The sequence below is a fragment of the Biomphalaria glabrata genome, chromosome 6 (genome assembly GCF_947242115.1).
Source record: "Biomphalaria glabrata chromosome 6, xgBioGlab47.1, whole genome shotgun sequence".
Classification (NCBI taxonomy): Eukaryota; Metazoa; Mollusca; class Gastropoda; family Planorbidae; genus Biomphalaria; species Biomphalaria glabrata.
In genome coordinates, this window is record NC_074716.1 from 5024992 (window position 1) to 5051040 (window position 26049).

Below are 26049 nucleotides of genomic sequence, written 5' to 3' on the forward strand. Positions count from 1 at the left end.
TGCTTTACAACATGTGCTGCTTTACAACCTGTGCTGCTTTATAACCTTTGCTGCTTTACAACCTGTGCTGCTTTACAACCTGTGCTGCTTTATAACCTTTGCTGCTTTACAACCTGTGCTGCTTTACAACCTGTGCTGCTTTATAACCTTTGCTGCTTTACAACCTGTGCTGCTTTATAACCTTTGCTGCTTTACAACCTGTGCTGCTTTACAACATGTGCTGCTTTACAACCTGTGCTGCTTTATAACCTGTGCTGCTTTATAACCTGTGCTGCTTTACAATCTTAGCTGCTGTACAACATGTGCTGCTTTACAACCTTTGCTGCTTTACAACCTGTGCTGCTTTATAACCTTTGCTGCTTTACAACCTGTGCTGCTTTATAACCTGTGCTGCTTTACAATCTTAGCTGCTGTACAACATGTGCTGCTTTACAACCTTTGCTGCTTTACAACCTGTGCTGCTTTACAACCTGTGCTGCTTTATAACCTGTGCTGCTTTACAATCTTAGCTGCTGTACAACATGTGCTGCTTTACAACCTTTGCTGCTTTACAACCTGTGCTGCTTTATAACCTGTGCTGCTTTACAATCTTAGCTGCTGTACAACATGTGCTGCTTTACAACCTTTGCTGCTTTACAACCTGTGCTGCTTTATAACCTTTGCTGCTTTACAACCTGTGCTGCTTTACAACCTTTGCTGCTTTACAACCTTTGCTGCTTTACAACCTGTGCTGCTTTACAACCTGTGCTGCTTTACAACCTTTGCTGCTTTACAACCTGTGCTGCTTTATAACCTGTGCTGCTTTACAATCTTAGCTGCTGTACAACATGTGCTGCTTTACAACCTTTGCTGCTTTACAACCTGTGCTGCTTTATAACCTTTGCTGCTTTACAACATGTGCTGCTTTACAACATGTGCTGCTTTACAACCTTTGTTGCTTTACAACCTTTGCTGCTTTACAACCTGTGCTGCTTTACAACATGTGCTGCTTTACAACATGTGCTGCTTTACAACATGTGCTGCTTTACAACCTTTGTTGCTTTACAACCTGTGCTGCTTTACAACCTGTGCTGCTTTACAACATGTGCTGCTTTACAACATGTGCTGCTTTATAACCTTTGCTGCTTTACAACCTTTGCTGCTTTACAACCTGTGCTGCTTTACAACCTGTGCTGCTTTACAACCTTTGTTGCTTTACAACCTTTGCTGCTTTACAACCTGTGCTGCTTTACAACATGTGCTGCTTTACAACATGTGCTGCTTTACAACCTTTGTTGCTTTACAACCTGTGCTGCTTTATAACCTTTGCTGCTTTATAACCTTTGCTGCTTTACAACCTTTGCTGCTTTACAACCTTTGCTGCTTTACAACCTTTGCTGCTTTATAACCTTTGCTGCTTTACAACCTTTGCTGCTTTACAACCTTTGCTGCTTTACAACCTTATCTGCTTTACAACCTTTGCTGCTTTACAACCTTTGCTGCTTTACAACCTTTGCTGCTTTATAACCTTTGCTGCTTTACAACCTTATCTGCTTTACAACCTTTGCTGCTTTATAACCTTTGCTGCTTTACAACCTTTGCTGCTTTACAACCTTTGCTGCTTTATAACCTTTGCTGCTTTATAACCTTTTCTGCTTTATAACCTTTGCTGCTTTACAACCTTTGCTGCTTTACAACCTTTGCTGCTTTACAACATGTGCTGCTTTACAACCTTTGCTGCTTTATAACCTTTGCTGCTTTATAACCTGTGCTGCTTTATAACCTTTGCTGCTTTACAACCTTTGCTGCTTTACAACCTTTGCTGCTTTACAACCTTTGCTGCTTTATAACCTTTGCTGCTTTACAACCTTATCTGCTTTACAACCTTTGCTGCTTTATAACCTTTGCTGCTTTACAACCTTTGCTGCTTTACAACCTTTGCTGCTTTATAACCTTTGCTGCTTTATAACCTTTGCTGCTTTACAACATGTGCTGCTTTACAACATGTGCTGCTTTACAACCTTTGTTGCTTTACAACCTGTGCTGCTTTATAACCTGTGCTGCTTTATAACCTTTGCTGCTTTACAACCTTTGCTGCTTTACAACCTTTGCTGCTTTACAACCTGTGCTGCTTTATAACCTTTGCTGCTTTACAACCTTTGTTGCTTTATAACCTTTGCTGCTTTACAACCTTTGCTGCTTTACAACCTTTGCTGCTTTACAACCTTATCTGCTTTACAACCTTTGCTGCTTTATAACCTTTGCTGCTTTACAACCTTTGCTGCTTTACAACCTTTGCTGCTTTATAACCTTTGCTGCTTTATAACCTTTGCTGCTTTATAACCTTTGCTGCTTTACAACCTTTGCTGCTTTACAACATGTGCTGCTTTACAACCTTTGCTGCTTTATAACCTTTGCTGCTTTATAACCTTTGCTGCTTTATAACCTTTGCTGCTTTATAACCTGTGCTGCTTTACAACCTTTGCTGCTTTATAACCTTTGCTGCTTTATAACCTTTGCTGCTTTATAACATGTGCTGCTTTACAACCTTTGCTGCTTTATAACCTTTGCTGCTTTATAACCTTTGCTGCTTTATAACCTTTGCTGCTTTATAACCTTTGCTGCTTTACAACCTTTGCTGCTTTATAACCTTTGCTGCTTTATAACCTTTGCTGCTTTATAACCTTTGCTGCTTTATAACCTTTGCTGCTTTATAACCTTTGCTGCTTTACAACCTTTGCTGCTTTATAACCTGTGCTGCTTTACAACCTGTGCTGCTTTACAACCTTTGCTGCTTTACAACATGTGCTGCTTTATAACCTGTGCTGCTTTACAACCTTTGCTGCTTTATAACCTTTGCTGCTTTATAACCTTTGCTGCTTTATAACCTTTGCTGCTTTATAACCTGTGCTGCTTTACAACCTTTGCTGCTTTATAACCTTTGCTGCTTTATAACCTTTGCTGCTTTATAACATGTGCTGCTTTACAACCTTTGCTGCTTTATAACCTTTGCTGCTTTATAACCTTTGCTGCTTTATAACCTTTGCTGCTTTATAACCTTTGCTGCTTTACAACCTTTGCTGCTTTATAACCTTTGCTGCTTTATAACCTTTGCTGCTTTATAACCTTTGCTGCTTTATAACCTTTGCTGCTTTATAACCTTTGCTGCTTTACAACCTTTGCTGCTTTATAACCTGTGCTGCTTTATAACCTGTGCTGCTTTACAACCTGTGCTGCTTTACAACCTTTGCTGCTTTACAACATGTGCTGCTTTATAACCTGTGCTGCTTTACAACCTGTGCTGCTTTATAACCTGTGCTGCTTTACAACCTGTGCTGCTTTATAACCTGTGCTGCTTTATAACCTTTGCTGCTTTACAACATGTGCTGCTTTACAACCTTTGCTGCTTTATAACCTTTGCTGCTTTATAACCTTTGCTGCTTTATAACCTTTGCTGCTTTATAACCTTTGCTGCTTTATAACCTTTGCTGCTTTATAACCTTTGCTGCTTTACAACCTTTGCTGCTTTACAACCTTTGCTGCTTTATAACCTTTGCTGCTTTATAACCTGTGCTGCTTTACAACCTTTGCTGCTTTACAACCTTTGCTGCTTTATAACCTTTGCTGCTTTATAACCTTTGCTGCTTTATAACCTTTGCTGCTTTATAACCTTTGCTGCTTTATAACCTTTGCTGCTTTATAACCTTTGCTGCTTTACAACCTTTGCTGCTTTATAACCTTTGCTGCTTTACAACCTTTGCTGCTTTACAACCTTATCTGCTTTACAACCTTTGTTGCTTTACAACCTTTGCTGCTTTATAACCTTTGCTGCTTTACAACCTTATCTGCTTTACAACCTTATCTGCTTTACAACCTTTGCTGCTTTACAACCTTATCTGCTTTACAACCTTTGCTGCTTTACAACCTTATCTGCTTTACAACCTTATCTGCTTTACAACCTTTGCTGCTTTACAACCTTATCTGCTTTACAACCTTATCTGCTTTACAACCTTATCTGCTTTACAACCTTATCTGCTTTACAACCTTTGCTGCTTTACAACCTTATCTGCTTTATAACCTTTGCTGCTTTACAACCTTATCTGCTTTACAACCTTTGCTGCTTTATAACCTTTGCTGCTTTATAACCTTTGCTGCTTTACAACCTTTGCTGCTTTATAACCTTTGCTGCTTTATAACCTTTGCTGCTTTACAACCTTATCTGCTTTACAACCTTTGCTGCTTTATAACCTTTGCTGCTTTACAACCTTTGCTGCTTTATAACCTTTGCTGCTTTACAACCTTTGCTGCTTTACAACCTGTGCTGCTTTACAACCTTTGCTGCTTTATAACCTTTGCTGCTTTACAACCTTTGCTGCTTTATAACCTTTGTTGCTTTACAACCTTTGCTGCTTTACAACCTTATCTGCTTTACAACCTTTGCTGCTTTACAACCTTATCTGCTTTACAACCTTTGTTGCTTTACAACCTTTGCTGCTTTATAACCTTTGCTGCTTTACAACCTTATCTGCTTTACAACCTTTTCAAGTTAAGGCTGAACTGAAGATCAATGAAAAGATCCATCTGTATTAATCATTTTTTATTTCCCCGACAAACGACTATGCTTGTGCCGTTAAATATACTCAAAGTGAGCATTGTACTGTCAGCGCAATCCTAAACATAAAATCGTCACACAATTGGCACTAAAACAGTCATCGATCTTGTCCTCATCATCTTGGTCTCCAGGCTGATTGATTCGTTAGCCCAGATAGGTCGTAGTTTTAGAGCAGACAACTTCCAACATGCAACATCGTGATTTTTCTCTCGTTCACTTGTGATAACGCTGTCTGCAACGTCTCTACTGGATGTTATAATGTAACGTCCTTTTAGCTTGTTGTAATAATGACGTGTCTCTACTGGTTGACGTTAGCCTGTCTATGTGTAGATAATCATTCATTTGCGCATGCGTGGAGTGGAGCTTTAAATGAGATTAGCTTACATCTATAATAAGTTGTTTACGACACAAAAAGACAAAGTCCGATACGATCAGACATGTAGTTTAATGACCATAAAGAATCAATAATAATAATAATATTCAGCCATATGCCACTGGTCATACAAATAGTTATCACAGAGTGAGTGTATCGCTGTAAGAGCACAATCTTCTTCTTCTTCTAGCCAGCTTTATTGCTGCTGAATTGTGAGCTCTTTTCCAGACTGTGCCAAGGAAAAAAAAGTGTGATGTTTCCTTCAGTTGTTCAACACTGCCGTACAGGCTGTTGTTTATGTTGGGCTGTAGTGGTAGTAGGGTCTGCCTAAGGTGGTTAAAGACAGGGCATTCAAAGAGGATATGATTCCCAATTGTGTAAGACTGAGCACATGTCTACAGTTTGGTGGGTAAATGTGATTTATTCTATTAAGAGTATAATTTAAACGTAAGTGTCCTGTCCTTAGTAGATTTCTCTTTGCGGGGGGAGGAAATTGATACTATCCAATTAGTTTCGTGTGGTCATTTCTTGTACGCAGCTCTGCCTGTACCTCCTGATGCCCATAGGTTGAGCCACTCCTCTTTGTGATTGTTGGCTAACATTGACTTGAGAGTGAGCTTGTTTACTGGTCTGTCTGGTTGTTCTATGGATGACTCGGCTTTTGATAGTCTGAATTCTAAGACTAACAAGAAAATATATTAAAAAATCCTTTAAAAAAAAAAACAAAAAAAAAACAATGCGTATCTAAAGAGGAAGAACTCCGTCCTTAAAACTATATCTACCAATAATTTGCAAGTTATTTCCCTTATTCGATATCAAAGAAAATCATTAATTACCAATAATTAATTGGCTCATTGAATATTTTTGTTTATCGGATGTGACGATTCCACAGGGCATACTCAGGGCACAGTCCAACTTAAGCTTTCTACTGCGGAATAGTTCCATTCGGAGAGCTCTGTGGAAGGCGAAGAATTGACCATTGGCCAACCCACCTTGTCCCATGGATATTCCGGTTACAGTCTTTAGACCCAAATGTTTTTTTAATGTCAGTATTTGAGAAAATTGCCAAGACCGAAAACTTCCTTAAATGCGGGGACTATATATTTAAAAAAAAAGCCCGAGGAAACACCCAGCCTACATTAAATGTCAAGGAATTTTACGAAAAATCCATGTGAGCTCAGACGTCGCCTCGTTAAAGGTCTGCGCATGGCAGTTTCTTCCAGGGCTGCCTGTGATAAGTCAGCTACTGGAAATAAAAAACATACAAGCAGCAAACACCTAAACCTTTTGCAACTCAACATCTTAAGTACACAATCTCTAAAATACGTAAAGTCTCAAGTACAATATCTCATATACATCCTCTTTCTACTGGACTTCAGAAACGACTGCCCAAAAACTTCCGCTTCCTCCGCAGACTTCAGAGTTTCATTTTCTCGTGCTCTCGGCACGGTCTACAGTGCTTGATTATTAATCGTAAACATGACACAATGATCTGTGACACAATGATCTGTGACACAATGATCTGTGACACAATTATCTGTGACACAGTGATCTGTGACACAATTATCTGTGACACAATGATCTGTGACACAATTATCTGTGACACAATTATCTGTGACACAGTGATCTGTGACACAATTATCTGTGACACAATTATCTGTGACACAGTGATCTTTGACACAATGATCTGTGACACAGTGATCTGTGACACAATGATCTGTGACACAATGAGATGTGACACAGTGATCTGTGACACAATGAGATGTGACACAATGATCTGTGACACAGTGATCTGTGACACAATGATCTATGACACAATCAGATGTGACACAATGATCTGTGACACAGTGATCTGTGACACAATGGTCTGTGACACTGCCAGAAAAGAGGTACGGTTCAAATTCTGTATTACCCAATGTTGACGGGAGTAGGTCTACCTGTTGACATGTAGCCTGCAAGCATAACTTTGGTTTTGTCAACGTCTTCCCAGCCACAAAAACCACAGTGCCAATCCCTCAGCCCCCCTGGATGATGAAAGTGGTCACCATCGCAGCATGATAGACGAACTGTGCCTACATCTAATAAGAGTAAGGCTATGCCGTCTGTAAAGTCTACATCCTTCAAGTTTGATTCGTAACATAGGATATCGAAGCGTGATAACAAACTATGCATTTACATAGATTTAATAATATTACAGAGAAATACTTTGTTTTCTGCAAATTTCACATTCGTCATAACATACGATTGAACATAAGATTTCAACCGGATTTATGTGTTTTTTTTCAAAGCTTTTATCAACTCACTCTGTCTGTCTGGTAAAGCCTGTACACATTATTTCTCCCACGTCAAAATTCCAACTGAAATTTTGCACAATTATTTCTTGTACCTGACAACACAAGAATCAATTAAAAAAAAAACCAACAATTCGTGAATTAACTATTGATTATTAGTTATTTTGCTTGATATCAAACAAATGGAAAGAAATTTTTACTTGACAGGTGTGGTGAAATAAACTGAGTTTGTCCCCTTTATACTTTGAGTAGAGAATTATGTCGAATCTTAAAGTTTAAAACTAACAATAGAATTTAACAGATAAATATAAAACCTATTTCCATAAGCAATTCGCTGGTACAGTTGTTAGTGTATTGGCTGAACGAGATTTGATCCCTTGAGTTGAGTTCGAATCCAAGTAGTAGGCCTACAACTTTACAAAAAAATGTATTTAAATGGTAACATTCACCTAGATACCCCCCCCCCCCACACCCTTTTTCCCAACTGGTCCAATCAAGGGATGAGATCATACAGTATTGAGAAAGCTAAAAGCATGAAAAAGTGCTAAACAAACAAACAAACAAAAAACATTGGTAAAAATGTTTCTAATTGCACAGATTTATTGAGGTTGGTCTGGATGATGTCTAGATCTATTACAAATTTAATGACATGACTGATCCAAACTAATTGATACAATTACACTTCATATATAAGTTCTTTTTAAAGTTGTTGTTTTTTTTTTTAATTTTATCATTCAAGATACAGGTCGGTGGCTAGTAGAAAGAGAAATGAGGATACATACTTGCCTCACATCCAACTCAATGTTGTGCCCTTCAACCTTCGTAATGAGAGAGCCACAAGGAGAACAAAAAAGAAGAGTCAATCTTCGATAGTTAATTATTCGTTCATTATCGCGAAGCTATTCTTAACCAAATATTTCAACTTATAAGTTATACAATCTTGGAGATCCAAATATGGACTACAGGTTTAGAGATAGCAGTTAATAGATTTCATGTTTGTAAATGGCTAGTTTGTTTCATTTTCCCATTACAAAACTAGTCCATATTGTCCATTATTAACTTAGTCAATATTGTCCATTATTCACTTAGTCCATATTGTCCATTATTAACTTAGTCAATATTGTCCATTATTCACTTAGTCAATATTGTCCATTATTAACTTAGTCAATAAAGTCCATTATTAACTTAGTCAATAAAGTCCATTATTAACTTAGTCAATAAAGTCCATTATTAACTTAGTCAATAAAGTCCATTATTAACTTAGTCAATATTGTCCATTATTAACTTAGTCTATATTGTCCATTATTAACTTAGTCAATATTGTCCATTATTAACTTAGTCAATATTGTCCATTATTAACTTAGTCAATATTGTCCATTATTCACTTAGTCAATTATTTCTTTACTTGTCATCCCCCCCCCCCTGCCCGTTATTTTTCTTTGACTGTCCCATAATTGACTTTGCTATATTATTGACAGTGTCTATGTTCCTCTCTCATCTGTCTATCATCATTGACTTTGTCTGTCTATCACAGGCTTTGAACTCGCGTTCACTGTCCAAGAGATCAAAGCGTCTAGCTCCCCGACTCCTCAATCTTAAAGACTTCAGAGGAATGAAAGAAGAAAGGGGAAAAAAAAAGCGCCCTTATGTTCTTTGAGGGCAGGGGTTAGATTGACAGGGGGCTGCCATCAGGGGAGGGCGGGTCACACTGTCTTTTCTTTTCATCATTTAGTGTGTGTATGTGTGTGTGTGTGTGGCAAGTTTCAAATATTTTATTTTATAGGCTTTTCTTTTTTATTTCTACGTTCTCTCTTTTTGTCATTTGATCTGGTGAAGAAAGAAATATTGAGTGTGAAGTGTCTTCTTAGGAATAGTTGTCGAGAAATAAATAAAGTAGTAAAAAACAGACAGACAGACAGACAAGATGACAAACCGACAGACAGACAGACAGACAGACAGACAAGATGACAAACCGACAGACAGACAGACAGACAGACAGACAAGATGACAAACCGATAGACAGACAGACAGACAGACAAGATGACAAACCGACAGACAGACAGACAGACAAGATGACAAACCGACAGACAGACAGACAGACAAGATGACAAACCGACAGACAGACAGACAGACAAGATGACAAACCGACAGACAGACAGACAGACAGACAAGATGACAAACCGACAGACAGACAGACAAGATGACAAACCGACAGACAGACAGACAGACAGACAAGATGACAAACCGACAGACAGACAGACTGACAGATAGATACATAGATAAATCAAATAAGAACATAAAACTAAAATGTTATTTAACCTTGGTTAGGCCAATAATAGAATATGCATCCTCTGTTTGGGACCCCTCAAGTCAAGAAAACATTAAGAAACTGGAACATACACAAAATAGAGCAGTGAGATTCATAACAAACGAATATTCACATTTGACTAGAGTAACACCTTTAGTAAAATCACCAAATTTAGAAAGCCTTCAGGACAGAAGTCTCAAAAGTAAAGTAGCAATCATACATAAAACACTGAACCATAATCTTCAAATACAAAAACAAAATTTAATAAAATTCTCTGAAAGACACAAAGATAAAGCCACATTCCTCGTCCCATATGCTAGGACAAGTTTGTACAAATACTCCTTCTTCCCTAGTGCTATTAGAGCATGGAATGGGTTGCCTGAGCTAGCCAGGAAAACCAGTGACTTGGCAAAATTTAAGTCATTGGTTAATATGCATGACTAAATGCATGACGCGTAGGACATAATCATCTTCTTTTTTGAAGTAACGTCTGTATTATATAAGATAAGATAAGATAAGATAGATAGATAGATAGATAGATAGATAGATAGATAGATAGATAGATAGATAGATAGATAGATAGATAGATAGATAGATAGATAGATAGATACTTTCCTCTTTTGCCTCCTTGTTATGCCTGTCTTTGGTCAACATGTTTCATCTTGATATCTCCTGCTAATCTCACACGACGTTGAGTCTCCACTTCGCTTCGGGGACAAGCGTCAAAGAATTTCTCTATTGGATACTCGCAGTTTTATTCCAAGGATCATCTTCAGTCTTCAATGCCGAGCCTCGTTTAGCCTCTTTTCAACCTTTATAGATGCCTTCAAGGTCTCGCAAGCGTAGGTGGTCTTTCGGACAACGATTGTATTGTGGAGGTGGATCTTGGTCTCATGGCTGTCTGTATACTCAGTTTTTTAAAAGACGACTTCTGCTTTCCTTATCCGACATGCAGCATCCCCATCGCTTTAATAGCACTGCCTTGATAAGTCAGCTTGACTATGTTCGCATCTTAGTATTTACAGGTCTATAATTATTTTTATTTACCCTCAACAAACGGTTTCTTAGTGCTAGGGAAAGGCCTGAGCAATGTTGAGCAATGTTTAGCCATTCCTGTTTAAGCAAGCAAGTTTCCACAAAAAGAACCACATTGACTTCTTCCGGAGAGTTGTCAGTCAGTTGGATGTCAGACGCTTTTCTTCTCAATGCTATAAGCCAAACCAGACAGTGTGCACACTGCAATGGAAGGTGGAGGCCTATCACCTGGATGTGATGGATCATATTGCATACTGTAAAGGATTTCAGAGACTTTCGAAAGAATTTAGGTCTGGAGGCTAGGGACCAGGGGCGGAATGACTATATGGGCATTCGGGCAAATGCCCGTGGTCCGGTACCCAAATGGGCCGGTAGGACCACAGTAATCATTTTCTTTTTTTTTAAATCGCGTCTGTATCTCAAAAGATAAGGGCCGGATGGATGCCACTATGACACGAATTAAATTGTTAAAGGTTTTATAGTAAGTCTATTCTCCTACAATAAGGGCCATCTAAGTGGCGTAATTAAAAAAAAAAAAAATTACAGACTCTACTAGGTAACTAGGGCCTACTTATTTAATCTAACACATTTTCCATAATTATGTAATAGTCTACATTCGTAGACAGTGCTACTAGTAGGCTTCATCCTTTTAGGGCCCACACACTTTGCGACTTACAAACAACACAAGGCCTTTATTCCTTATAAGGAAATAGTGTTGAATGTATGCATTTGTACAGCTATCAATACATTATCAAAATTAACATAACGATTTTGAGGACTCGTAGGTTAGAATTGGATGTCCATCATATAATATATAATTTATGGGCCGGGTGATATAGAAAAGCCCGAGCCCATTTGGACATCCATTCCACCCCTGCTTGGGGTCCAGGGTCAAGCAGACAGTATAATGGAGGTCGGAAGCTTATATCCCTCTATATGATATGTTGAACTGGTGCAGCTGCTAATGAATATAATTTTATATTAGAACCAAGCCTATTCTTTTACAAGGAAGAGAAGCAGGTACAAATATGTCATTGCTGCTAAAAGATTTATTTTTAAAGCCAGAAGCAGGTACAAATATGTCATTGCTGCTAAAAGATTTATTTTTAAAGCCAGAAGCAGGTACAAATATGTTAGTGGAGGAGCTAAAAGATTTATTTTTAAAGCCAGAAGCTGTTACAAATATGTCAGTGGAGCTTAAAGATTTATTTTTAAAGCCAGAAGAAGGTACAAATATGTCAGTGGAGCTTAAAGATTTATTTTTAAAGCCAGAAGCAGGTACAAATATGTCATTGCTGCTAAAAGATTTATTTTTAAAGCCAGAAGCAGGTACAAATATGTCATTGCTGCTAAAAGATTTATTTTTAAAGCCAGAAGCAGGTACAAATATGTCATTGCTGCTAAAAGATTTATTTTTAAAGCCAGAAGCAGGTACAAATATGTTAGTGGAGGAGCTAAAAGATTTATTTTTAAAGCCAGAAGCTGTTACAAATATGTCAGTGGAGCTAAAAGATTTATTTTTAAAGCCAGAAGCAGGTACAAATATGTCATTGCTGCTAAAAGATTTATTTTTAAAGCCAGAAGCAGGTACAAATATGTTAGTGGAGGAGCTAAAAGATTTATTTTTAAAGCCAGAAGCTGTTACAAATATGTCAGTGGAGCTTAAAGGTTTATTTTTAAAGCCAGAAAAAGGTACAAATATGTCAGTGGAGCTTAAAGATTTATTTTTAAAGCCAGAAGCAGGTACAAATATGTCATTGCTGCTAAAAGATTTATTTTTAAAGCCAGAAGCAGGTACAAATATGTCATTGCTGCTAAAAGATTTATTTTTAAAGCCAGAAGCAGGTACAAATATGTCATTGCTGCTAAAAGATTTATTTTTAAAGCCAGAAGCAGGTACAAATATGTTAGTGGAGGAGCTAAAAGATTTATTTTTAAAGCCAGAAGCTGTTACAAATATGTCAGTGGAGCTTAAAGGTTTATTTTTAAAGCCAGAAAAAGGTACAAATATGTCAGTGGAGCTTAAAGATTTATTTCTAAATCCTATCAACTGATATGGAGTAAGCTGATACTATGACTTTAAGATGTGAATTCATGGTCCCTTTGTATCTAAAAAAAACAACATACTGTTCAAGGACGGTGGTTGTGTATTTCATTGTTCACTATTTCCTTAGGCTATTATCTTTGAAATGAACTGCTAAAATATCAATTTTGACAGCTCGTCTTGATACTAAAAAAAATGAACAGCATGGACAAACTGACACATGTAAAAAAAAAATAATTATGCCCCGGGGGGCTCCACTTACTTAAAATCGGACCTGCATGGAGGAGATCAGTAGAACAAGAAACAAGGACGGCAAAATAGATAATTATTATTATAGCTTTTATATAGCGCTACTTTCATGCTTATAGCATGCTCAGAGCGCTTTGGTCCAATCTCATTTCTGGACCAGTGGGGGGAGGGTGTATATAGGAGTTAGTTTTCCGTGCTGCCTTTAGGCGCTCAGTAAACGCAACTCTGCCCGAGTCGGGTTTCGAACCTCGAGCCCCCTTCTAGGTAGCCAAGACAAGCAAAGTTCAAGCGCACTTAGCCCCTCGACCACGACCACGCTTCCCACCAAATGGCCAAACTGATTCATCTTACTTTCGTATACTTTCGTATAGTAAAACATATCGGATATCAGTCTTCTAACGGATGTCTTTATGTATGGTGCATTGCTGGAAAACAATACTATCCTCGGGAGTGGCGTACATTGTCCATTCCACATATTCTTGATGTAGGTACTTTCTAGACCTTTCACTAGCTCTTCGGTGCTTTTCAGTAACACAACATGTTTCGTAATAATACCATTGTCTCAACTTGTATGAAAAATCTGTTTTTTTTTTCTTTTTAAAATTAAGACATGCAATGTCGAAGTGGTGGGGCCGGATGAAGCTTCTCTAAGGGCCGGATTCTGCCCACGGGTCGTAGTTTGCCAATCGCTGCCCTAGACGGCACATTGTCGAGATAGATGGTGACCAAGAAAGCTATGGAAAGTGAAAAAAAAGAAGACCTTTGCTGTGGAAGAAAAATGATGGCTGGTTTCTCTACCACCAAAGGAACTGCCTTTACCCGCGTTGTATTTATACGAGGATGTATCTCCAGAATAGGGCTCTAAAGTCACACGAGATACTACTCCAAGAACGATAGTCGTACTAAGACTGAAGGAGGCCAGCACGGAGCGCTTATTATAAGCTTGGATCTACCATCTGATACTGCTACCGTTTCTAAGGTCAATGAGTTCTTCGAGGTAATACCCAGTCAAATACCCCACCCAAAGAAAACATAAATATTGCGTAAACACCTTAAGGACATGGGGCGCAGAACTCCACCTTTCACGCCCCGTCCTCTAATCACAAACGCTATTTTAAAAATGATAAGCTTAAAAAAAACGCACACATACAAAATCTTAAGCTTAGATCCTGAAAAGGATAACAAAAAAAAAATCGCCTAGGGAGCCAAAATTAAATGAAACAAAAAAATGAAAAAAAATTGTTGAATCTGGTTTACACGTGGTCGCCAAATCTGGCTCTACGGGCTGCACGAGATTTAGATCATGTGACCAGTGTATCACGTGATATAGTTTACGCCTCGAGTCAGACCGAGTCCTTTCCCCTTGTATTTATTTCCACTGATGGGGATAGTTATTTTAACATTAGATCCGCCATGTTCGTGGGGGCCATCTGTCATTGGCGTTACCGGGTAATCCTTACTGTTGGGGGTGAACAAGGGGGGCCCATCTGTTGTTCAAAAGAGATCTCTGTTGGCGCTTGTTAAAAAAATAATTTTTCTTTCTTTATTTTCTCTTACGACTGATAAAAAAAAAACGTTATTCGTCTTCTGAACACCCCCCCTCCCCCAACCCCACAAGCACGCACCTTGGAGGGGGAAAGACCAGCGGCAACAAATGTTCCCTGTTCCCCCTTAGACAAACATGCCCCCCCCCTCCCCGGGGCCCTGGCAAGGTGTGCCGTGAATAAGTTCAAAGAGAAAAGGTGGAGACAGAATCGGTATGATTATTTTCAACACTATTACGTAGGAAAAATGATGCTCGGGTGTTCCGTCTTCAAGAGACGGTTAGACAAAATGATGAGAAAGTTGGAAAGAGAGGGAGATAGAAAGAGAAAGATAGAAACAAAAGAGAGATCGGGAGAAAGAAAGAGATACATTTTCGTGTTGCCAATTTATCCAATTTTGTTAGAAGAATAAATCTTTTTTAGTTTCTCTTTATTACAATGTATCATGTTATTAATTGTGAATGTATGGATAAGGTTAATAATTATTATTAAAAAAAAAATAATTGTGCAAAATTTCAACTTCATCCGAAATTGTGGGAGAAACAACGTGTACAAAAATTGTGCCAGACAGACAGAAAGATAGACAGACAGAATTGATAAAAACCTCGTAAAAATACTAATTTTTAATGATTCATAGGCTTTTGTGAAAAGAAATATTAATTTATGATATCCCCTAGTCAGTTATGAAAATACTAGCCTACTTTCTAATCAGTTCTGATAACAAATATACACTTCGTTGGTCATTAGGCCTACTGATACTATGTGCTAACTTTCACTGTTCCTTAATTAGTCTAAGATAAAGTCCCCTTGTCAGGTTTATGCAATATAAACTTTTAATATTCCCGAGTTAAGGTTCCAGAACCGCTAAGTGCACATATAATTGTTATTGCCCCCAACCCTCTCCCCTATGAGCGCTAACACCCCCCCCCGGTCCTGTTTCGTTTGATAGTCTAAATAGATCAGTCAATGTGAGTATACTGGTGGCCGCTGGGCTTGGAGTAAGGTAAAAAGGGGACGCCTTCTAATTGACTAACAGTTTGTTATTTCTTGGGCGCATATGTTAGGATGCCGTGTTTGGATAGTAGTGTATTTGTGTCTCGCCTTCAGATCGAGTCCCGCGCTCCCCCATTTGTCCCGCACCTCACCCGTTACTTCCAGGTAAACCCAGGACTAGGTGTCGATACGCACTTTAGCGTTAATATACTCGCTTTAACACGAACCGGCGGCGTCCTGTCATGGGCGGAACTAGGGGATTAGAAGAAATAAGTTTAAATAAAATAGGCAAAACATAAACGATAATAATAATAATAATAATAATAATAATAATAATAATAAGCCCGGATCTGCTGTTCATCGATAAAAAAGAAAAAAACGCTACCATTATCGACATCGCCGTACCACTGTCTCATAATTTAAGAAAAACTGAGATAGAAAAACAAAGAAAATATGGGAACCTAGGCTTGGAGATTAAGCGTCTATGGAAATTGTCCAAAATAACAATATACCCCACTGTTATTTCAACCGAGGGGATAATAACAACTGACCTCACAGACACCTTCAAGGCCCTTAACATTCCTAGGAACATCTTCGTTGCCTGTCAGAGGGCGGTACTGCTGCAGACCTGCCACATCACCAGAAAATTCCTCAGTGGAAACTGTTAAAGGGACTACGATGAATTTTGTTTCTCTTTAGCGAAACTCGACCCTGGCAGCGCCAGAGAATGACTACTCGTTCATTTCTAACATAATAATAATAATAATAATAATCTTTATTGTCCGTATGGAAATTTGTCATACAATTTGTGCATTACACCAAACAAAAAACAAACATTATAACTATAAGAAACCAAAGTGTCCATTCACACTAGACGTACCAGTGACATACTTCATTTGCATAACTAATGACAAAAGAACATTCAGTATACATCCAGCAAAGAAATAATAATGAATAATGAAAGCACAAATTGCTTGTCGCCGCCTATGTTTATCTGCCCATCTACTCATATCTTTTATGTACTTTACTTTCGTCGTACGGGTGTTGTGACAGTTCGAGTAACCTCCCCCTTTCCCGGTCAGCAGGATATCAAGAGAGAGGTCGGTCCATTCTTTGACATTGTCCAGCCAGCTTTTCTTTGGATGACCCTTTCTTCGTGCTCGCTTCACTTTATCTTGAAGGATGACTTTTGTCAGTGAGTCATGTCTTACAGGATGGCTGCCTGGTGGTGCGGAGTGCGCGCTGGACTGTCGCTTGGTTTTATCGATGGTTCCGGGTTCAAACCCTGTCCGCTCCAATCCCCCCGTCATCCTACGGGAGGTTTGGACTAGGAAGTAAACTATCAACTCTGAAGGAACATCCGAAACATGTAAAACATTTTAACATTTTACAAAATGACCAAACATTTACGAGGTGGCAAATAGAACCGTTTTTCTACTAAGCTTGTTAAATAGGCATCTTATGGAGAAAAAAAACTGTATTGAACCGAAACCGATCGGGGGACCTCAAGGGGATCTCAAGAGGATCTCAAAGGGATTTCTGTGACGTCATCATGAACCAATTGTTGTGACGACACTCTTGGACCTGATTTCAACCTATGTTACAAACACATATATATAGTTGGTGGAATATATATATATATATATATATATATATATATATATATATATATATATATATATATATATATATATTAAAAATAAATATATAATATATTTTAGAATATATATATAATATATATTATATTTAAAAAACGTATTCAATATACCAATCCCGTGTAGAAACACTAGTTCTACGTCCGTCCGTTTCTTGAACAGTTGGAAGACCACGCGGAAAGTCTAGGGCAGTGGTTCCCAAACTTTTTCCTTCACAGAACACTTCGCACATTCTAAGTGTTTAACGGAACACTTTGCTTATTTTTTTTAGAGAGATTAATTCATGTGGCGGCCTACTAGTTATTTATTCCACTAGTTTGTGGAACATCTTTTCAGGTCTCGTGGAACATTAGGGTTCCACGGAACACGGTTTGGGAAACACTGGTCAGAGGGAAATAAAAATAAAACTTAATTGTTACCAATACATGATTTGTATGTGTGTGTATGCAAATTAGTAATAGGCAAGTTCGAACCTCAAGAGGATCTCAAGAGGACCTCAAGGGGATCATAGGATCTTAACGATGGTCCTTACAATGAATGGTATTAGTCTATTGCATACGTTCCCTGATACCTATTTATAAAGTGAGAGAGAGAGAGAGAGAGAGAGCGACAGAGACAAAGAGAGAGGGTCAGATAGTAACAGAGAGGCACAGAGATTGAGAGACTGAAAGAGACAGAAAAAAGAGAGAGAAAAAAAGAGAGAGAAAAAAGAGAAAGATGGAGAGAGAGAGAGAAAGAGTGAGAGACATAAGACACACATAGAGAGAGCCAATAACAATTACAATTTAACATTTAGAGTTCATTGTCAAATATTTGACCTCTACTACACTTTAACTTGAAGACAAAAAGCGACAGACACGACACCAGTGCGAATAGACAAACAAACATGCAAACAAACATGCAAACAAACACGTCCCTTAAATTAGTTTTCTCAGGGTGTTGTTTTCTTTTGAAGTTGAAACACTTCTTCAAATATAGCACCAACTCCCATCTCTCTCTCCCTCTCGCTCTCTCTCTTCTGTCGGTACTCGCGTTACCTCTTCACCTGTAGTATCCGCCCTCCATAACTCCCATCGTGCAGTACCGACACGACTTACACCCCCCCCCATCCTCCCCTTTTTTCCTTTATTGGGTTGTCGTACCGAGCAAAGAGGGCGCTCGAGGGCGGGTGGGGGGGGGGGAAATAAGGGGAGCCAAAGAGAGAGGGAGAGGAGGAAGAAGAAAGTGGACTTTGTTCTTCCAATCTACAGGTGTTAATGCGGTCTCCGTCCGGACAATATCACGCCCACTTGTTAGGTCTCGTCATGATAAGAGGCTGAGAGAAAAGGGGGGGGGGATGAGGACAGCAGTGCTGAGGGCGCGTAGAAGAGGGAGAACACTGAGGGGCTTAGAGTGAGGAGGCAAGAGGTAAAAGGTTTCAAAGAACCCGACTGCGGCAATCAAAGACAATGGGTCGATTACTAGTAATCTCACTTCAAAGGAATCGCTTGAGCCCGCATCAAAGGAGATTGATCTCTAGACGATACCACGGAATCTGTTTGGTATCGGTGCCAAGTTTATAACCTCGTGACACCCTCTCCGCCTCTGCCCACTTTCCTGCACCCACTTCGAGTACAAACTCAGAATTTTTTTTTGCTCAATCTTAGTTTTGGGTGTGCTAGTGTGACTGTGAGTTTGTAAGAATCAAAGTGTGACTGGAAGTTTGTAGGAATCAAAGTGTGACTGTGAGTTTGTAGGAATCAAAGTGTGACTGGACTGTAAGTTTGTAGGAATCAAAGTGTGATTGTGAGTTTGTAAGAATCAAAGTGTGACTGGACTGTAAGTTTGTAGGAATCAAAGTGTGACCGTGAGTTTGTAAGAATCAAAGTGTGACCGTGAGTTTGTAAGAATCAAAGTGTGACTAGACTGTAAGTTTGTAGGAATCAAAGTGTGACTGTGAGTTTGTAAGAATCAATTTGTGTATGTGTAGTGAATGTCTGTGGGAAAAAAAAATCACTGGAATGTTAGCCACCGGAAAATTGAGCACCGGAAATATGGCCACCGGAAGAGGCTATCTTTAAATTCGTTGTGTGGCTGGTAGTATAAAGTGTGTATGTGTGCCTGGTAGTATAAAGTGTGTATGTGTGGCTGGTAGTATAAAGTGTGTATGTGTGGCTGGTAGTATAAAGTGTGTATGTGTGCCTGGTAGTATAATGCTTGTATGTGTGCCTGGAAGTTTGTATGAAACATTTTGTGAACGTTTGTTGCTATGTTCAATAAGAATGAGTTGGACAAATATCCTTTAATTATTATTTTTTCATGGGGCTAATGAAATTCTATTCTATTTTTGTTTCGTCCACTATCTTCTATACATATTTTCGTCTATCTCTGTTCTTTATTTCTACCCCTTCCAACCCACAACTGTTTGCTTTCTAGGGTTTTAGTTCACTACTCTTCCACCAGTTTTATGTCAATACCCAATGCTTAATATAATTTGAATGTTGAAATTTCCTCATGTTCCCACTTCTACATGTATTTTTATCTACCTGTTTCTGTCTTACCTGCCAATGTTTCTATCTATGTTTCTATCTGTCTTTATCTCTTTATCGCGACTCGCAACAAAATTTCTCTATTCATTTTTTTTTTTACATTGCGATTGTCATCTTTTTTTTTTTTAAATTTTATCTTAGAATATTTTTAAAAATATGATTCACACTTTTTAAATAACTTGTCTGTGGCGTCACTGGCACAAATAGGGGCGCCACTTGCGACCAGGAAACCAAATCTCGATTATAGGAAAATTTGCTGTAGCTGTTGTTTCACAAAGGTTTCAGTACTTTTATTGTAATAATTACTTTTGATTTAACAGCCCATGCATCGTTATTCTACAAAGTAAATCCGCTCCGCAGGTGGCATTTGTTAGTCTTTGTACAGAGACAGCTATAAATACACTTCTCTTTCTACAGATGTACCCCCAGATCTATCTTTCTACAGATATATTTCCTGCGTACGGAAACATTATTTTTTGTACAAAGGATGTCTCTGTGTACAAGTATATTTTCCCATATAAATGCATCTTTATTTGTACTTTGTAGATCAGCGGTTCTCAACCTTTTAAGCTCGGTGACCCCTTTTTACAATCACCCACTCTGCCGCAACCCCCCCCCCCCCGCAAACACACACATACAGCAATAGAAAAGTAGACAATAACAATCAGTATTTTCGATGGTCTTAGGCGACCCCTGGCAAATCGTCAATCGACCCCCAAGGGGGTTGCAACCCACAGGCTGAGAACCCCTGTTGTAGATATACATCTCCCTCGTGTTAACTCTTACTATGGATACACTGCATTATCCTACAGAATTGAATTTTATGTTATTATTATTGTTATAATGTTATGTTAGTTTAAAAATGTATTAGCCTACATATTTTTAAAAAAAATCAAGAGAATTTATGAAGAAATAGTATTTTCATAAGATAAAAAGGCAGTTATTTAATATAATTAATCCTCAACCTTTGATGAATTTATTCAAAGTAATGTCGACCAAATGGCGTAAAATTGGGTCCTTTCAAAGTGGGTAAGGGGAACAATCCCATATTTTGCTCTACTACGTTATAAAGGGAACAAACTCGTGTTATAATTGACACGAAAACTTGGACAAAAGGGGAGAGAAAAAAAATGAACAGGCTCTCAAGTCGTGAAGGTAAACTGGCCTTTGAAACATTGAAAAAGTTCAGAGTGTTATTATTATGATTATAAAGTCATCAAAGGGTTTGATCTTTTTCTTCCGCGTGATTTGAAGTCGAGGCTGTGTCACGGTGCAAGTGTGTGCGTGTTGTGTTCAAGTGACAAATGTACGTGTGGGACTTTGTGCGTGTTTAATATATGTCATTTCTATTTATTTTTTAAAGCTTATCTTAACCCACTACGTCTGTCTGTATGGATGGAATCTTTTACATGATATTTCTCCCACTTCCCATTCTTGGATCAAGCTGAAACTTTATACTGGTATACATTGTCGATGACAGCACGTGAATCAATGAAAATATTAACCAATTAGTCAGTCAGTTAGTCCTCATTAATTAATTTTGTTTTTCATATAAAATGTGCTAAGCTATGAGGAAATGAGCCTTGTTTAGTGAATTAGGTTGTGCGTAAAAAATTTTAAACGAACAAAATATTTTTTATAATTTTGCTTGTTTTCTGTTTAACTTGTTTTAACTTTGTCTAAGGCAAAAGACTCACAAAGAACAAAGAGGAAATTCGTTTTTCACTCTAGCCTCATGATATTGCATGCAGACATTTCCCGCGGTTGTGCATTACAACGTTGGTGCTATTTCATTGATACTCTCTGTCCGTTGTCCAGACTTAGAATCCTGCACGCCGTCCTCCAGTTTCGTCCTTCTGTACGTCTGGGCAAGGACGTAAATAATCTTCTTTCATGAAGACTTTTCAATGGCTGTGTGAAGCGTCTAGTGTGGTAGCATCTTTGAAAGGGGTAGCAATAAGTAAGTCTGCTTTACCAGTAGGTAGCCGCTCCACAGCAAGTCCTATGCATCCACTTCTCGTGGTGACAGGTGAAAACTGTCTGTGGGACCTGTAGGACTGTTGAAAGACCACTGCTCTCTGGCAAACTCCTGCAGCCACCTGACCACGACATGCGATGGTTTTCGATCCCTTGGGACGCAGTCAGTATGGAAGAAAGCACTCACAAATTTACCACCAAGGCTTTCCCCCATCAATTGGAAAGGTCACTCCATCTCTGACAGTAATGTCTCTGAAAATAAAACACGAAGAGTGGCAACAGATGCCCAATAATGATAATAATAATAATAATAATACTCTTCGCAAGAGGTTCACGAGTCTACTGAACATCTGCTCTACTGGGATAGGCCTATTCTGACCGACAAAACGGTAGATTTCAATCGCCCGGATCTGCTGTTCATCGATAAAAAAGAAAAAAACCGCTACCATTATCGATATCGCCGTACCACTGTCTCATAATTTAAGAAAAACTGAGATAGAAAAACAAAGAAAATATGGGAACCTGGGCTTGGAGATTAAGCATCTATGGAAATTGTCCAAAATAACAATATACCCCATTGTTATATCAACCGACGGGATAATAACAACTGACCTCACGGACACCTTCAAGGCCCTTAACATTCCTAGGAACATCTTCGTTGCCTGTCAGAGGGCAGTACTGCTGCAGACCTGCCACATCACCAGAAAATTCCTCAGTGGAAACTGTTAAAGGGACTACGATGAATTTTGTTTCTCTTTAGCGAAACTCGACCCTGGCAGCGCCAGAGAATGACTACTCGTTCATTTCTAACATAATAATGATAATTTTTCGTAACCCTGGTTACTCGAACTCGACTGTATAGATTTATTACACTTTATACTATCCCAATGATAAGTATTTAGATTTAGACCATGCTCAAAATTTTCCTGAACGCTAATTTAGTAAAATCTTGAATCAATAATGCCTTATACTTGGAGATTCCAGAAAGCGATAGTTCTTTTAAGAAAGCGATAGTTCTTTTAAGAAAGCCATATTAAAAGAAATTTCTATAAATCAAATAAGAACATAAAACTAAAATGTTATTTAACATTGGTTAGGCCAATAATAGAATATGCATCCTCTGTTTGGGACCCCTCAACTCAAGAAAACATTAAGAAACTGGGACACAAAATAGAGCAGTGAGATTCATAACAAACGAATATTCACATTTGCCTAGAATAACACCTTTGGTAAAATCACTAAATTTAGAAAGCCTTCAGGACAGAAGACTCAAAAGTAAAGTAACAATTATACATAAAACACTGAACCATAATCTTCAAATACAAAAACACAATTTAATAAAATACTCAGAAAGACACAAAGATAAAGGCACATTCCTCGTCCCATATGCTAGGACAAATTTGTACAAATACTCCTTCTTCCCTAGTGCTATTAGAGCATGGAATGGGTTGCCTGAGCTAGCCAGGAAAACCAGTGACTTGGCTGAATTTAAGTCATTGGTTAATATGCATGACTAAATGCATGATGCGTAGGACGTAATCATCTTCTTTTTTGAAGTAACGTCTGTATTATATAAGATAAGATATATTTTAGTCAAGGTTTAGTAGCTAGACAATGACAAGTGGACTAAAGAAAGTTTCTGTTTAGATAGATAGATAGATAGATAGATAGATAGATAGATAGATAGATAGATAGATAGACAGACAGACAGACAGACAGACAGACAGACAGACAGATAGATAGATAGATAGATAGATAGATAGACAGACAGACAGACAGACAGACAGACAGACAGACAGACAGATAGATAGATAGATAGATAGATAGATAGATAGATAGATAGATAGACAGACAGACAGACAGACAGATAGATAGATAGATAGATAGATAGATAGATAGATAGATAGATAGATAGATAGATAGATAGAACAATACTAACAAACGGGTCCCTTGGAACGAGCTTTAGCTGGAACAAATAGATCGTATCTCCCTCTAGCCCATTCTTCATGTGATTAAGTTCAGCCTACCAAATCTACTTAGACCTGACTCAAGATCTACACAACAAAATCGGCTTTGGGGCTGACAGATATTCCGAGTGTTGAAAGACAATCCACAACAAACTTCACAACTTTGTCAACAGATGCTTCCAGAAGATAATCAACATCAAAGACTTTGAATCTTCAGCGCGCGCGTGTTTGTACCTGTTGTCAAGGGGACAGTGAGAGAGAGAGAGAGAGAGAGAGAGAGAAGGGGGATAAATAATATTAAAAGTTAGAGACAATGACTGATAGAAAATAAAAGGTGAAAAGAGAAAAAAGAAGGTATAAAAAAAAGAGTGAAATAAAGAGAATGCTAGGGAGAAACAAATAGAGAAAGAGAGACACCATACATGAGAGATAGAAAGAAAGAAAGACAAATAAAATATCTTATCGAGAAATACAAAAAGAGAGAGAGAGAGAGAGCGTGTGTGTGTGTGTGAGAGAGAGTACTAAATGGAAAAGGTTGTCGAAAGCATCAGTACTGACCCACAATAAAACCTATACGGACTATGTACCAATTAGCTTCAGTTCACCATTAAAGAGTAAAAGTAATGTTCCCCTTTCAGACCTTGTGGTCTATAGGGAGATGATGTAGAGACCATCTGTTTTTGTGACCTACGGTTTACGAGGGTGTCATGTGGCCAACACAAAGACCAACCGCCTTTACTTTTCCCCTACTAATGTCAGGTACCCATTAGAGCTGGGTGGACTCATAGGCGCCCAAAGATCTCAAAATTAAAATTCCCAGTCTTCACCAGGATTCGAACCCGATACCCCAGGTTCGGAAGCCGAGCGCTTTACCGCTCAACCACCTCGCCTCAGTTCACCATTGGGTCAATATGATTGATCAGAGTAAGAAGTCTACTACAACAAGATCAACTCATGACTTGGCCATGAAACAAGAACAACTTTAAATAAACTTTTCTTTAATTAAACAGACAAAAACTCCTTTATACAACGTTTAGACAATGCTCCGCCCACACGCCATGAAGCGCTGACTTGAGTAGAGATATTGTAATAAAAAACTCATTTTAACATCTTATAAAATACACAAGTTACTAAAAAAAAAAAAAAAGAAGATAATTACTTCCTACGCGTATCCTTAGGTCAATCTATTCACACGTGTAAACCAATGACTTACACACATTGTTGGAACTTAAAGGAAATCAAATTTAAGGTTTCTAAATACAAAATGGAACTCAATTCAACATTTTACGGCAGAGCATTACCACTACGTTTTTATAGATTAAAAAAAAATTGATTCATTTTCTCTTTCTTCCATGACTTACAACTTATTGATAAAAAGTTAAAAACTGTGAAATCATATTTTTTTGAAAATGTCTTTTAATAGTTTTCATTTAAAAAAAAACCTGCTTTCATTGGATTAAATTTTTCCTGATTGTAAATTTCTGAATGAAATATATATATATATTAGTGAAATGACTTTGATTCATTCCTTGATTACCCAGAAATCTTCATAAGGTAAACAAACTGAGTATGCAAATTTGATCTGGTTCCTTTACTCCTTAAGTACTCGCTATTTTATGGGTATGATAAATTTGCATTCTTAACTCGGAGATTTGCAAAAAATTGCAATCTTTCTATTAAACATTTGTAACTAGTTTTCGATGTTATCCAATGTAATCTTCTATTTATAAAAATTTAAATGCACAAAATAGCATATTTTCTTTAATTTTCCCTTAATAGGAAACAGCTGCTTGAATACGTGTCAGAGAAGCGTATTATGATCTTTGATGCCCGGTGCAGCAGCTTCTTTTGATACTCTAAAAATATAAATCAATAAATAAATAAACACCAGATAAATTAAAAAAAAAACACCACATTTTAAAAAAATGTCTTTCTTAAACTTTTAATTGTGATAATACCATACCAAAAAAAATCCATTTAGCGCCCCCACTCAGCTTTTCAACCTGTAAGGAGGTCTAGAGGAGTGCTTTATGCTCAGGGGCGATGCAAATCGTTGTCCTAAATTCTTAAATGAAGGATGCAATTTGCTGGTGCCCGTAGCGCATAAATCACCTAACTCATGGGCGGCACCGGCGAATGTTGTTGTGTGAGGAACATCGAAAACGACAGATAAATAATTATGTTTTGAAAAAGTCTTTAATCCTAAAATCCCTTTAAGCTAATCCGAGATCCCTGTACAGCCTGTTAAAGTCATCCAAAAGAAGTCAACAAAAGATGATAGGACACCAAGCGGAAAAAGTTGGCACTTTGATAAAACGCAAGAATAGAATCTTTTCAAGTGCGATTTTACTTGATCAAAATAAAATACGAGTTGCCAATACTACAGTTTTTGTCTCTTGAATAAAAAAAAAAAAAAAAAAAAAAAGGGAACCGCTTCCTAGTGGCGCACGTCCAATAGTTTGAGGCGAGTTCAGGTTGAGCATTGACAAGATTT

At 38.0% G+C, this 26049-nt stretch overlaps 1 protein-coding gene across 1 annotated transcript; it reads left to right on the plus strand.

The window, feature by feature from the left end:
* The first annotated feature begins 6451 nt into the window (after window positions 1–6451).
* Window positions 6452–6886, plus strand: LOC129926663 (keratin-associated protein 16-1-like). The gene has a single exon (XM_056032099.1). The coding sequence runs from the start codon at window positions 6452–6454 to the stop codon at window positions 6884–6886; it is 435 nt and encodes a 144-aa protein (XP_055888074.1).
* The last annotated feature ends 19163 nt before the right edge of the window (window positions 6887–26049 follow it).